Source organism: Pongo pygmaeus, chromosome 15 (genome assembly GCF_028885625.2).
Source record: "Pongo pygmaeus isolate AG05252 chromosome 15, NHGRI_mPonPyg2-v2.0_pri, whole genome shotgun sequence".
Classification (NCBI taxonomy): Eukaryota; Metazoa; Chordata; class Mammalia; order Primates; family Hominidae; genus Pongo; species Pongo pygmaeus.
The window spans coordinates 70242450-70257401 of NC_072388.2; the positions used below are offsets into that span (position 1 = coordinate 70242450).

At 43.9% G+C, this 14952-nt stretch overlaps 2 protein-coding genes across 29 annotated transcripts in view; one reads left to right on the forward strand and one right to left on the reverse strand.

Annotated features, from left to right (window-relative positions):
• Nucleotides 1-1173: 1173 nt before the first annotated feature.
• On the reverse strand, nucleotides 1174-14941 carry LOC129012757 (uncharacterized). 3 transcript variants are annotated; one of them, XM_054448760.2, is made up of 4 exons: nucleotides 14679-14941; nucleotides 5209-5373; nucleotides 4556-4676; nucleotides 1174-1362 (listed from the first exon to the last, which is right to left on the reverse strand). In XM_054448760.2, exons 1-3 carry the CDS (start codon nucleotides 14893-14895, stop codon nucleotides 4672-4674), a joined length of 387 nt encoding a protein of 128 aa, XP_054304735.1. In that variant the 5' UTR covers nucleotides 14896-14941; the 3' UTR covers nucleotides 1174-1362; nucleotides 4556-4671. The 3 variants fall into 3 exon arrangements, 2 of the variants coding, with proteins under 2 accessions (XP_054304735.1, XP_054304734.1); XR_008493705.2 differs by lacking the exons at nucleotides 4556-4676; nucleotides 14679-14941 and adding an exon at nucleotides 14122-14260; XM_054448759.2 differs by lacking the exon at nucleotides 4556-4676.
• The window catches only part of SIPA1L1 (signal induced proliferation associated 1 like 1), a 412571-nt gene continuing 411927 nt past the window's right edge, over nucleotides 14309-14952 (forward strand). For 6 of the 26 annotated variants that reach the window (XM_063651774.1, XM_054448747.2, XM_054448749.2 and 3 more), the window contains exon 1: nucleotides 14394-14445. The gene's annotated coding sequence lies outside the window, so the exon portion shown is untranslated. Of the gene's footprint in view, nucleotides 14630-14952 lie in introns of all 26 variants that reach the window. The other 20 variants (XM_063651761.1, XM_063651777.1, XM_054448754.2 and 17 more) reach the window with 13 other exon arrangements.

A 14952-nucleotide genomic window follows, 5' to 3' on the forward strand; every position in this document is an offset into this window, starting at 1 on the left:
CCTCTGTATTCCCAGAGTCTTACACTGAGCCTGGTCCTTACTACATCTTCTATTAAATGTTTAGTGAATAAATTCTGTGATGGATTAAAGATGGCTACATATTCTTTACTACATAAGCAGGTGATGTAATTGGATCAACAGAATATGGCAGAAGTGATGTTGTGGCAGTTTTTGGGCACTGGAAGCTTCTACTTTCTGTCCTTCAGAACACTTTCTCTGGAAGCCCTGCCATGTAAGTCTGAATACCCTGAGACTGTTTTGCTGGAGAAGCCAGTTAACAGTCCCAGCAGAGTTCAGCCTTCCATACATCTGTCCAGGTGCAGAGGGGTGACTGGAGCCTGCAGACTGTTAGCAGAATACCACTTGGAACAGAAGAATCACCTGGCTGGGCCCTGCCAGAATTCCCTGACCCGCAAAATCTGTGATATAATAAAATTATTGGTTTTTTAGTCACTTAAGGTTTAGATTACTTTGTTATATAACCATAAATAACCACAACAAAATCCTGAGGGGGGCTCCATGTATACTATTCAGCACCCCAGAGATCAACTCATGTATTCATAGCTACTGTTCACCCGACTAGAGCAGGATGGTACACACATGAGGAGAGTTGGGCTGATTTACCACAACTAGTGGTGGCTAGTAAGGGCTGTTTCTCATTTTGTGAGTTCTTGGGCAGCATAGACCAGGGAACCTGACCAACCTCAGGACACAGATTTCAAATAGGATTCTATCTAGCACTTTAGACCCAGGACGACTGAGCCCTCATAATTCTTTCTGCTGATTATTGGAAGAGTTAATCACTCGATAGAACTAACATTTCTAATAGAATGAGATTAGATGGAAATTAGATATAAGACCAAAAGACTCTTCATGGTGATGATGGAGTGAGAACCACTAGATTAAATGAACATAAAGACAGAGGGCAGATGCATTTCCTTTCTCACCCAAATGGTAGGTCCTGAGAAATACTGTTGCAAAAAAACCCAGAAGTACAGATGGCATGAAGAATAAGAGAAATCTGAGCACACAGGGGAGGAGGGTCAGTGAAAATTCATTCTGTGTGTACTTGAAATTTCTGATTCAAGGGACCAGAACACATGTTATTAGCATTTTCAATTTTTCTGAAAATTGAAGAGAACAAAAACTGAAGAGAATAACTCAGAAATAAAATGATGACAAGATAATTGTTTAATATGAAAATCCTTGGGTGGAGTACTAAGAGACTTTCATTTCAGTCCCAACACCTGGCAATTGATTGGACTTATTCTTAACTCAGTTTTCTTGTTGTAAAACGACACCACTCCGCTTTCTTCATGGAAATTATGTGGGTTGGATTGCAGGAGAGAAGATAAAAAGTGGCTTAGAAGGAAAAATAAAGAATATGCAATTAGTAAATAGTACCAGTTCTTCAGAAGTTTGGAATAAAAACATTTTCCTCTTCAAACACATAACCTCTTTTTTTAGATTAAAGTAAACAAATCACTCTTTTACTATTACACAACTGCTGATTATTAAGTTTATATAAAAATTAACTATAATTATATAATGAAAGACAAGTAAATGAATCAGCAAGACATGAACAGCAACATTGTCTGAGAAGAATTCACCATCTAGACTGATTCTGTTGCATCTTGGGCTGGGTGTAATCCTGTAAAAACACACAGGATGTGAGATGAAGGCCAAATCAGCTGGTAATCAAGTGGCACCTCTTCGGGCTGAGAGTACAAAGGAATCCCTGGAAGAGGCACTGGCAAATTGGTGGACTTGGTGGCAATGGCTGATAGCAGCTCTCTTGGGCCATCGGGGGGACTTCATAGTCTGGTAGTTAGTTGTTTTACCCAGCAAACACATACCCCAAAAGAGAAGCCTTTTCTTTTGTCTAATTAATAGGTAGTGCCAATGGAGATACTAATGTTTCTCAAGCTGTCCTCTGCAGACCCCCTGCCCCTAGAGGGCTTATTAAGGTTCAATCCTGGGACCTATCCCAGATCAACGAAATCAGAACCTCTGCACCAGGGGTGAGGAATCTATATTTTAATAGGTACCCAGGGTGCTTTCACTGAAAATCTCATAGTTTAAGGACTGCTGCACTCTCTTGCACAATGTGACTGTCCACAAATATGCCATGTTCACCTCATCTTCAGTTCCTTTGCTTTTTCTCCCTCCAGGAACACTCCTCCCTTCTCTACTTTCTTCACCCCATGGGCTAAGATCCACTGGCTTCCTGGGGCTGTCCCCAACTTCTTGATCTCTTTTTCATGGACTCTAACTATGCTACTTAATCCTGTCTTATCCTACTTTGTAACCTCTTTCATGGGTATAGTAAATCCCCCTTCATTCCATTAATTCCATTAATTCCTGCCCAGGGCAGAAAGATCCCGCTTTAAATGGTTTCCTTCTCTGACAAGACCTGTCTCCTAGCCACTTTTTTATTTTTAAATAAATGCTTTTGCTTCCTGAATTTCAGTACAATAGAAGGAGTGGGTCTTAGAGCTCCATAAGAGCAGAAAGTCCTGAGGAGCAGATGTCTTCCAGAGAAAACGGGAAAAGTTCTCACTCCACCCCCACCACTGCACTGTTGAGCTTCACTGATTGGATCTCAAGAGATACAAGATTTTTTCTATCACTATTGATTCTTTTGGTTTTTCCCTACATTAACCCCCTCAGCATCAAAATAAATTTAAACTGAAGACAGTGTTTGTGCCTTTTCCCCAACTATATTATAATCTTAAGGGCTGAAACCTAGTCTTAATGCTTCTTATATAATTCCTCCACCCTAGACATTTATTATTGTCTGTCCGCCCTCTTCCCTGGGAACTGCCACCCCCTCAGTCTTGTCATGATTCCTCCATGACATTTTATGCAATGTGCCTCCAGGCTCCTGGTCACAGCTGATTGGTCTAGAGGTGGGCACCTGATTTAAAGCTGTGTCAGTCAGTTCCTTTTCTCCCCAGGTATTTTGAAAACTGGGGAGATGTTTGAATTCAGATTGAGCCCAGGAGATATTTTCCCTATGTGGACCAGAAAAATGGAGGAAACTATTCTTTAGAAAGAGAGAAGAATGCTGTACATAGAGGCAGATGCAGAGAGGAGCACATGAGTGATTGAGGGGGTTTAGATGGGACTGTATTTCTATCACTGGGTATCTTTTGGAACTCACAGTTTTCAGAATAAAGCCCCCATTTTATGTTAAGCTAGTTCTGGAGACTTCAGGGAAGACTCAAAGGGCAAGGGAAAAGGGAGCTGTGGATAGCCTCTAGATAGCCAGTCCACAGGATCTAAGGAAACACGTATGATCTCGTGTAATCCTCAAAAAATCATGTGTTTTTACGAAGCAATCATTATTATTCCCACTTGAAAAATAAGAAACGAAGGCTTAGAGGAGTTAAGTAACTTTTCCTAAAACCACTCTGTTACTAAGCTGGAGGTGGGCGTGGGACTTGAGGCCAGCTCCATCTGACTGCACCATGCTGAACTGTCCTCAAGTGAAGGCCAATGGGTGTGATGCTGAGGGCTCTATTCATTCTTATTTTATATATATTTTGAGACAGAATCTCACTCTGTCACCCAGGCTAGAGTGCAGTGGAATAATCTTGGTCATTGCAACCTCTAACCCCTGTGTTCAAGCAATTCTCTTGCCTCAGTGTCCCGAGTTGCTGGGATTACAGGTGTGTGCCACCACCCTTGGCTAATTTTTGTATTTTTAGTGGAGACGGGGTTTCACCATGTTACCTAGGCTGGTCTCAAACTCCTGGCCTCAAGATACCCACCTGCCTCAGCCTCCCGAAGTGCAGGGATTCCAGGTGTGAGCCACCGTGCCTAGCCTATTCATTCTTGCTCCTATACTCTCATGCCAAGCTAGGGTAATTTGAAAAAATTCTACAAGCCAATCCTGAGTCCTGGTGTTGATCCCAACTCCATATGCTTGGCAGAGACTGTGATTTGTGCTGCCCTCTATAGGAAGTATGGAATGCGTAAATGAACTGCCCAGCAGCTCAGAGACCTAGAAGCTGGTTGTTCTAAGAGGTTGTAAGAGGAAGCAGCTGGGAGCAGCAGTCCTAAAAATTCCACTGCCAACAAGAACAGCTGGTATGGGCTGGCCATGCCAGAAACAATGATCAAGATCCACTCTAGCAGTGCCAGTCACAGCCAGCACCAGATAACAGGAGGTGTCTGTGAGAATTGCTCAGAAGTCTTTATCCCTCTCCATCCTACCAGTGAGTTATGGTCACCCTTGATATTTCAGATGGGGTTGTAGAACGGGGTGTGGTAGGGACAGAAGAGGGGAGAAGAAGGTAGAGATCATCCTAAGAAGAGTAAAACAAACGGGAAGGGAGAGAGGTTCAGCAACTTTGAGCAAAAGTCTAGACCTCAGATTCTTGACCAAGAGCAAACAGACCCCCGAAGGATTCCTGACCAGAAGCAAACTGACTCTTGAAAGAGGATAACACATCAACACACAAACTTTTAGTCTGGAGGGATGGCCTCTTAGCCCTCTCCTTTTGTATTTAAAGAAAGAGAAGTCCAATTAGCCAGGTGGGTGGTGCGCAACCTGTAATCCCAGCTACTTGTGAGACTGAGGCTGGAAAATCACTTGAAACCGGGAGGCGGAGGCTGCAGTAAGGTGAGATCGTGCCACTGCACTCCAGTCTGGGCAACAGAGTGAGACTAGTCTAAAAAAAAAAGAAAGAAAGAGAAGTGAGAAGTCCAGAAAATTAAATAATTTATCTGACTCAGCTAGGTAAAGATAGAGTCTGAATTAGCGTACAGAATAGAATTCAAGCCGGGCTTGAGGTCTAGTAGATTTTCCTCTACAACACTCGGTGCTATTTTCTTTGTGTAGCTATAGGATAACTAAAAAATTACGTGGAGTGGCCTTGGCCATTTCTCATACTTGAGTAGATATACTCATCACTTTTCCCCACGTGAAAAGAACAAATAAAATTCCTTTAAAAGGCTTTTAAAAACTTCATCTCTGGAAAGCTATTTGTAAAAATCTAGGATGAGTGCTGAGCTGCTGAAGGTCCTAAATATCTCTGAACTATCAGCATACTCATTCTTGTCCTCGTTTCCCTTAAATAAAGGCTGTGATGACTTTAATATTCCAGTCGTTCTCCTTGGCATGCCCGCAAACAAAAACCCTCATTACACATGTTTCCTGTACTCAAGAACATGCAAAGCGTGATTTCTCCTGCGGAATCTCACCGCGCGCTCCTTGGATGCCACAAGGCAGCTGTAGCTCACGCGCCCCTGCAGCTCCTGGGTTCGTGTGAATGTCGCCTCCACTCTGGCTGGCAATGGAACAAGCCAGATGGTCTTGGGAGGCCTCAGCCCACCGCTTCCAAGTCATGAGCAAGCCTCTTTTCATTTCTAGGGATTTTAAAAAGACAAGAGAGTAGAGAGAGGACTTTTAAAATTCACCTTCCTTCCTTGACACCTTCTCTACTGTGAAATCTGATGAAAGGAATAAAGGGGAAAGGGCTGTTTGGAAGGGAACTTCTGGCTCCTAAGAGAATATTGAAGTTATTTTAAATGGTTCAAACAGCTTCCTAAAAGGAAATATTAATAGTAGGATGAATAAAAAATCTTGAAATGGTTCAGAGACAATTAAAAAATATATATATGTAACTGGGGTGGTTGCAGTGGCTCATGCCTGTAATCCCAGCACTTTGGGAGGCCGAGGTGGGTGGATCACCTGAGGTCAGGAGTTCGAGACCACACTGGCAAACATGGTGAGACCTGTCTCTACTAAAAATACAAAAATTAGCCAGGCATGGTGGTATGCACCTGTAATCCCAGTTACTTGGGAGGCTGAGGAAGGAGAATTGCTTGAACCCAGGAGCTGAGATTGAGCCACTGCACTCCAGCCTGGGTGATAGAGCAAACTCTGTCTAAAAAAAAAAATAAAATTATAAGTGTAATAGCTTGTGTTGATGTCTATAATATAGAGGAAAAGGTCAAAAGTATTGGTGGGCCAGAACTTTTCATCCTTTTTGGGATTTTTATTTCATTTTATTTTATCCATGTTTATAAGAAAATTGCCTGAAAACCCAGGAAGGGCATGAGTAGCTCAATGGAAAATGTTTCAAAAGAAAATGCCTATGACAAGGAAAGAAAGTTCGTGAGGGTGCATTTTAATTAAAATGTTATCTAGGCAGGGCACAGTGGCTCACGCCTGTAATCCCAGCACTTTGGGAGGCTGAGGCGGGCAGATCACTTGAGGTCAGGAGTTCGAGACCAGCCTGACCAACAATGGAGAAACCCCATCTCTACTAAAAATGCAAAAAAAAATACAAAAAAAAAAAAAAAAATTAGCCAGGCATGGTGACAGGCGTCTGTAATCCAAGCTACTTTGGAGGCTGACGCAGAAGAATCGCTTGAATCCAGGAGGCAGAGGTTGCAGTGAGCTGAGATTGTGCTACTGCAGTCCAGCCTGGGCAACAAGAATGAAACTCCTTCTCAAAAAAAAAAAAAAATTATCTAAATGCATCATATTAGCAATTATAAGCTACTGCTTGCCAAATTTGTGATTGCAGTTCTAATCTCTTCTCCAACCCATGGATTTCTAAATCTCATGCTTCTAATATTCTATGCATCGTAAATGCAAATTTGAATGTTTCCACCCTTGCTAAAAATCCTTCAATGTCTCCCTATTGCCTACAGAATAAAGCCCAAGTCCTGAATATATCACACAAGGCCCTTGTGACTTGTCCTCATTCTCTCTAGCTGACATTGGTGCATAAGACCTGGATTGCCTCTATCCTATACCCCTATAACTTCACGGCTCAAAAGGCTCACAAAGGCTTCCTAATATCAAGGTGCTTTCTGAGCCAGAAAGCCAGGTAAGGGATTTTCCACTCCATCAGAATGGGAGCCCTGATTCTGTTTTGCTGTTAAACTTCATTCTTTCATTGCACATTTATGGAGTGTCTATTTTTGTCAGGAACTGTATTAAATTATAGGGATTTAAGAGCAAACAAGACACATATTATGACTACAAAGAGCTTACATACCTGATTAAACACTATTAGTTTCCTATTACTGCTATAACAAATTATCACGAATTTGTAACTTAAAACACCACCATTTTATTACCTTAATTTCTGGAGGTCAGCAGTCTGAAATGAGTTTCACTTGGATAAAATCAAGATACTGGCAGGGCTGCATTCCTTATGAAAGCTATAGGGGAGAATCTGTTTCTCTTGCCTTTCCAGCTTCTAGAGGTTGTCTACATGCCTTGGCTTATGGTCTCTTCCTCCACTGTCAAAGCCAGTAATGTAGCATCTTCAGATCTCTTTCTGACTCTGTTTCTGTGGTCACATCTCCATGTCTAACTCTGACCCTCCTACTTCCCTCTTATGAAAACCTTGTGGTTACATTGAGCCCACTTAGATAATCCAGGATAATCTCTCTATCTCAAGATCCTTAACTTAATCATATCTTTATAAAATCTCTTTTGCCACATAAGGTAACATATTCACAGGTTTTGGTGATTAGGATGTGGACATCTTGGAGGGTAGGGGTGTTCTCTTTACCACACCCTGCTAGCAGTTTTATTTTGTCTGAATGAGCACTATTGGCTTATATGAAAAACATGTGTTGAGTGCCTACTATGTGCCAGGCACTGTTCTAGGTGCTAGGAATCCAGCAGTGAATAAAGCAGACATAGAGTTCCTGCCCTCAGGGATCTTACCTTCTAGATGAAAGACAGACAATAAACCAACAAACAATTAGATAATATGTCAGGGAGTGATAGACTTCAGAGAGCAATAGAACTGTGTGGGGAGTATGAGATTGGGGTGATTGCTATTTTGTAAAGGGTGACTGTAACAATCAAGGTCTAGTTAGGAGAATGGAAGCTGTTCTTGATCATTCAAAAAGAGGGAATTTTTATTTTTATTTTATTTTTATTTATTTTTTTTTGCGACAGGGTGTCTCTCTGTCACCCAGGTTGGAATGAAGTGGTGCAGTCTTGGCTCACTGCAGCCTCCACCTCCTGGGCTCAAACGATCCTCCCACCTCAGCCTCCAGCTAATGTTTTTATATTTTTAGTAGAGACGGAGTTTGGCCATGTTGCCCAGGCTGGTCTCAAACTCCTGGCTTCAAGTGATCCGCCCTCCTCAGCCTCCCGAAGTGCTGGAATTACTGGCATGAGCCATCGTGCCTGGCCAAAATGAGAGAATTTTTATACAGGGGAACTACACGGTGGATGGAAGAGCTGATAAATCAACCAGGGTGATGAGGGAACCCAGAGTTCGTTTTTTTTTTTTTTTTTTTTTTTTTTTTTTTGAGATGGAGTTTTGCTCTTGTTGCCCGGGCTGGAGGGCAATGGCTCAATCTCGGCTCACCACAACCTCTACCTCCCGGGTTCAAGCGATTCTCCTGCCTCAGCCTCCCCAGTAGCTGGGATCACAGGCATGCGCCACCACGCCTGGCTAATTTTGTATTTTTAGTAGAGACTGGGTCTTTCCACATTGGTCTGGCTGGTCTCCGACTCTCGACCTTAGGTGATCTGCTTGCCTCGGCCTCCCAAAGTGCTGGGATTACAGGCTGGGCCACCATGCTCAGCTGGAAACCCACAGATTCTTAACACCAGAAAGCTACTATCACCCTCCAGCTGAAATTATATCAGAGCCTGGGGATGGTTCTCACCCGGTGGAACCTGGGGCCATGGAGGAGATGCACTTGCTACTAAAACTCTGCCTGAAGCAGACAGAGAGAGGAGCGGAATGGCTTTCACTTGTCTATTCCATCTGTCCAAATTTCTGTTATGCATCCTGATGGCTGAACCCAGCTGGAAGCCCCTGACAAGGCGTGCTTGAAAACATGGCCCATGGGGTTCAGCCCTACTGCAAGGTAGAGCAGGACAAGAGAGAGCACCCAAGAGCAAGCAGGCAGATTACTAACAGTTACCTCTGTACAGACATCTAAACAGACCCAGAAAGTGCATCATCCACATATTTGGGGAAAGAGCTCTCCAGGCAGAGGAAAGACCAAATGCAAGGCCTGGAGGCAGTAGAGCACCAAGTATAGTCAATGAACAGCAGGAATGCCAGTGTGGCTGGGGTAGAAAGAGGGAGGGGAGAGAGGGAGGGATTGGTGGTCAGAGAATATACAGTTCCTGGGCCAGAACATGAACCGGGGCTTTTTCTCCGAGTGAGGTGAGAGGTCCTGGAAGCTTTGTTAGCAGAGAAGTGACAAGATTAGACTTACTCATGCTCCACACTTTGGATCCTGTGTGTAGAACAAATTATTGGAGGGGAAATGCAGGAGTAGGGAAACCGACTAGGAGACCAGTAGAGAGACAATTGTGATAATCCAGGTGAGAAATGGCTTGAATCAGAGAGGTGGAGCTGCAGTGGGTGGAAGTGGTTGGATTCTACACATATTTTGAAGAAAGGACCATCAGAATTTGTTGATGGTATGGATGTAAGAGAAATAGAGGAGTCAAGGATGATTCCAAGACTTTTGCTCTGAACAAAACCTCTGAACTTCTGGGGAGATATCCTTAACAGAGTTGGGGAAGACTGCTGGAGGAAACTGTTTTTTTTTTTTTTTTGACACAGTCTTGCTGTGTCGCCAGGTTGGAGTGCAGTGGCGCGATCTCGGCTCACTGCAACCTCCGTCTCCCAGGTTCAAGTGATTTTCCTGCCTCAGCCTTCTGAGTAGCTGCAACTACAGGCACGCGCCACCATGCCCAGCTAATTTTTGTATTTTTAGTAGAGATGGGGTTTCACCATGTTGGCCAGGATGGTCTCGATCTCTTGACATCATGATCCACCTACCTCGGCCTCCCAGAGGGAACTGGTTTTGAGAGGGATATCTGGAGTTCAGGAGGGCACTGGTTTTTGGGGGAATACTTGGAGCTCATCAGTTTTAAACATGTGAAGTTTGAAATACCTAGGACATAATCAATTGCAGATGTCGAGTAGCAGATGGATGTACAAATCTGGAGATGGGGGAGATGACTAGCCTGGAGGTGTAAATTTGGGAGTATTTAATGTATAGATGGTATTTAAAACTATCAGACTGGTGAGCTCACCACAGAGTGAAAAGAGACCATAAAGAGATGTCTGAAGTCTGAGTCCTGGAGCCTCCTATGTTGAGAGGTTCAAGACTAAAAAGACCAGAAAGGTAGGACAAGAACTAGGATAGACTCTGGCTCAGAAGCCAAGGGAAGAAAACATTTCAAGAACCAGCATGGTTGACCTCTTCCCTGCTGCTGAGGCCTCCAGCCAGGTGAGCTTGGAAGTTGAGCACCAGATTTAGCAATAAGACAGTCACTGATGCCCCTGAGAAGACCTGTTGCTGTGGAGTAGTGGGGGCGAAAGGCTGCTCAGAGTGGATTCAAGGGAAGGGAAGGATAGGAATTGAAGACATCAAGCATGGAAGAGCCTTTTGAAGATTCCAGTTATAAAGTGAAGCAGGGGGAGACATAAAATTTAGGAAGCATTTTAGTTTTTACCACGGCAGATATTCCAGTATGCTTGTAAGCCCTTAGAAGCGAAGCAGTAGAGAAGGAAAATTTGCTGATTCAAGAGACAGTGGGGACAGTTGCTGATTCAATGTCCCTGAGTTAGAGGCGATGGCACTAATGCACAGACCGAGAGGCTAATCTTGGCTAAGAGCACCAAGAGTTCATAAGTGACAGGAAGGACAGAGGAGTATATGCAGACAGATGCAGGTAGGCTGGTAGACAGAGTGGTAGAGAGGGTATGTGTGTTCAGTTCTCTTCTGATTATTTCTATTTTACCAACAAAAGAGGGAGCAAGGCCATTAGCTGGAATTACTAGGCAGAGGTTTCATTAAGGAGGAGAAAGTGTGAAACAGTCCTTTAAAGAGGAGGGAAGAGTACAGAGAAGTATAGTAGTTTTGCTGTTAATTGATTAACAGAATGTTAATTGGTTATGAAGTAGTTGGTGTTTTAAACTTGTAACGAATACTACTATGTAAATGAGAGAAGGGACATTTGCTAACAAATCCAGTATTCACATAAACAGAGTTACACCAATAAGGCTAAAACAATAACACCCTAAAATTAAAACAACATGGGATATCATTTAATCCTGAATAATTTTGAGGGCACTTTGGACCTTTGTAATGATTTAGAGTAATCTTTCTAAATATCACTTAGAATAACGCCCTGTAGATGTACAGCTACTGGAGTTCTGAATAGGCCAGTTAAATCAGATTTTAAATGTAAAACATGCAAATGTGAGTCTGTGTTTATAACATTAAAAAATACATAGAATTTGTTTGTATGGTAGGCCTCTGTGTCAAAATTCATTCTATATTTGGTATACTCTATACATTGGGGTGTTTTGTTGAGTAGAATAACCAGAGAGAAATGAATTCACCTGGGTTTTAACGAACTGAGAAGCAAATAGGGAGGGAACAACATAGCAAATGACTAGATGGTCTTATCATTAGAAAGGTTACATATCCTTTCTGTTGGAGGGCAAAGGGAAGGGGTTGAGCAGAGATGGGTAGAGGAGCCAAGGGAGTGGACAGGAAGTGGACTGAGATCTAGTCTGTGCTCTTGGCAAACTCTCCATTCCCCATTTCTCTCTTCTGCTGCCTGACATCTGCTATTTTGAAACGTAGGAAGGTCAGGAGGATACAGCAGGAGTGATTGACCTAGAGAATGTGCAGTTGGAAACTAGGCTTTGGTAGCTTTCACTTTTTATCTCCTTTAGAAACACGGATGAAAGTTCTGCCATCAGTGAGAGATAAATAGTAGCCCAGGGCCTTGAAAAAGCAGTTTTAGATCCTGGGACAATTTCTACTATTTTACTATGTCTGAAGATTAGGGAGGTTATTTTTGTAATTTGAGGCCAACACCCATCTCTTGAGCCTTATAAGAAGCACTGAAGAATGTTAATAGATTTGGCTAGCATTTGGGTCAATTATTTCAAATGGCTATCTGGGAGTCACAAAACAGATGGCCCTGAAATTGTACTGTGTTGGTGGATGTAGATTGGCAGCCATCCTTTAAGGGCAAAATTATGTTAAAAGCTAAGCCAGAACAAATGAGCAACAACTGATTTATAATATTTTGCAATGTTATGAAAAATGGTTCCTTAAAACAGATTCACAGGACTGATGGTGATGTTCCATTGTGTTTCTTTGTGAAAATGTGATATTAAACATACCAGTAAATGAATCTGAGGCCCTCCCTCCTTCCCCCCCTTCCTTCCTTCCTGCCTTCCTTCCACAGATCTAGTCTTCCCTCCTTCCTTCCTTCCTTTCCTTCCTCCCTCCCTCCCTCTTTCCTTATAGTAGTTATTTTGGGAGTATGGATGTATTTAGTTTGGGTCTTTGGTTTTAATTAGAATATTTATTAAATAACAAGGAATCTGCTTTGAGTTAGTGTAAAAGCAAATCATGAACTATAGATTACCTTTGAAATTACTGTAACATGGTCAATTTTTTGTTGTTTTTGTAGTTGGGACAAGATGAATTTTAAAATAAAATTGTCAACATTTAAAGAAAATTGTCAACATGTAGCTACTCTTTGTGAAACTGACCTACTATACGATGAAACTTTTTTTATCATTTGCTGTAAAAGGAAAATTCGTTATTTATTGGAAAATTTTATAGGTCTAAGAGCTCTTATATGAAATATACATATACACACACACACACACACACACACATATACATATGTGTATATATATTTAGATACAGGATCTCACTGTGTTGCTCAGGCTGGAGTGCAGTGGTGTGATCAGAGGTCACTGCAGCCTTTAACTCCTGGGCTCAAGTGATTCTCAAGCCTCAGCCTCCTGAATAGCTGGGACTACAGGTGCATGTCAATATAACTAGCTAATATTTTTTATTTTTGTAGAGACAGGGTCTCTCTATGTTGCCCAGGATAGTCTCAAACTCCTGGCTTCAAGCAGTCTTCCCACCTGGGCCTCCCAAAGTGCTGGGATTACGCATGTGAGCCACCATGCCGGCCAGCTATAGAATTTTAAAGCTGTAATAACCCAACATGTGGGGTACCCCCCACAGATGAAGAATCAGAGAGATTAAATAACTTCTCAAGGAGACTCAATTATTAGTGGCACAGAAAAACGTAAACCCTAGTTTCCTGACTTTGTCTAGTATCACTTAGGTTTCTAATACACCAACTTTCATTGACAGGATTTAAACTTGCAAGTGATTTAAAAGTTTTGACTGTCTAGTCCTCATATGCTTAGGTTCATGCTTTAGGTTTCTAGTTCTGCAGGACTGAGTTAAATAATGGTTTCCCCATGTTCATGGATAGGAATTTTAAAAATTGAGATATAATCCATATACAATGAAATCTATTTTTACTCATTCATTTTGAAATCTAAAGTTTAACTTCTATTCACAATATCCATTTTACTTAGGCAGTGAGTATATAATAACCCTCACCTCAGAAAAGTTTCTACAGTTAAAAGACACAGGCCTGAGGAGAGTTCACCTTCATCCTTAACAGCATTTTGGAGTACGTATAAAGGCGTCTGAGGATGCCTAATAATTAAAAAAAAGTTCCCCTCCCCATGGTGAATAGGGTTTTTACGAGAAAAATATGGAGAAAGCAGAGATTATTACCATTGAAAAAGACAAGGTGTTAACAGAAATGGGAGGGTAGCTTAATAGAGTCCAAACTTGACTGTACTCTTTAGGGTAGGGCCAAAGGCAAGTACCGAGGACAGGTATGGACTGTTGCGTTCAACTTTTTAAAAAAGTAGCCAATACCTAGTATGGACCAAGCCTATGGAGGCGCTGAGAATACAGAGATGAATGAGCCAGTTCCTGAAGGAGCCCAGTCTGCGTGTGTGTACGAGTTGAGAAGAGGAAGAGGGAGGGAGCATGGGGGGTGTGGGGATGGAGGAATGAGATTGAAAGAAAAGGCCAAAAAACTGAATATATGGTAGAAATTTGGGGTGCAGATATGTGCTGGCTTCTAGGCAGAAACCTGTCCCAGAACCTCTTAATACATTAGTCTCACTTGCCAAATTTGGCCAGATATCATGACCGTGGTCTTCCAGATATGCCCTCTTGAATCGGTTTAAAAATTATCCTTCCGCAACCACCCCTAGCTTTCCCCACCGCCAGTGCGCTGGGCAGGTTGAAAACTGCACCCACGTTTGCAGCCTCTGCTCTCCGCAGGAGACAGGAATCCAGGGCTTTGCCGTCGTCATAGCAACCAGAAGTTCCGCGGTCCCCTACCCTCCCGCGACTTCTTCCACTTCCTCCACCCGCAGGGCCCAGCCACCGCTTCTCTCGCGAGACTTGTGCGCCGCGCTGAGCCGCTCCGTGGTGATCTCACCCGAGACTTGGGGGAGAGGGAGGAGTGAAGGAGGGGAAGGAATGGGGCGGGAGGCGGGGCGGGGAAGGGCGAGTGAGGCGCCGCCACTGCCGGCAACTTTGTGAGTGAGTTCAGTGCGTGCGTGTGCGAGTGAGCGAAAAGTCAGTGCAGCGCCGAGTCCCCGGCTGGAGGGTCCCCGGGGAGGGCCAGGTCTGGGCCCCAGAGGCCGCCCCCGCAGCCACTCCATCCCCTCCCGCCTCTGTGGCTCCCTCCCCATTTCCTCCCCCACTGGCCCTTGGGGCCTTCCCGCCCCCGTCGGCACTTACCTGTCCCCTCCCCCACGCGGTACGCACCTCCTCATTCCCCCCCCCGCCCTCCGCAACCTCGCGCCCACCTCGGACCTTCGGAGCCCGGACCCCCGCACTTGCTCCCGTACTGGCCGCCCCCTCGGTTCTTTCTCCTGCTGGCGGGCGGGATGGGGGGCGCTGAGCCTCGGGGACGCGAGCGGGGGCCCGGGCGCCTAGACAATAGTTGATGCCCGAGGACGGGGGCACCTCCGTCTTCCCCTCCTCCGGGAGCTCGGCCCCCGCCGGCCGCCCGCCAGCCTGCATTCCGCGTCTCCCTCGGAGCCAGGCTCGGGAATTAGGCTAATTCCACCCCCGCCTCCC

What these genes read in the sequence shown, in the direction of transcription:
- LOC129012757 (XM_054448759.2), bottom strand. Translation starts at nt 14,895, where the DNA reads ATGCAGGCTGGCGGGCGGCCGGCGGGGGCCGAGCTCCCGGAGGAGGGG. An exon ending in CCGGGCTCCGAAGGTCCGAG is followed by an intron (nt 5,374 to 14,678) that starts GTGGGCGCGAGG and finishes TAAAATCCCTAG; the next exon opens with AAATGAAAAGAGGCTTGCTC. An exon ending in TGGCATCCAAGGAGCGCGCG is followed by an intron (nt 1,363 to 5,208) that starts GTGAGATTCCGC and finishes TTTCCTTCTAAG; the next exon opens with CCACTTTTTATCTTCTCTCC.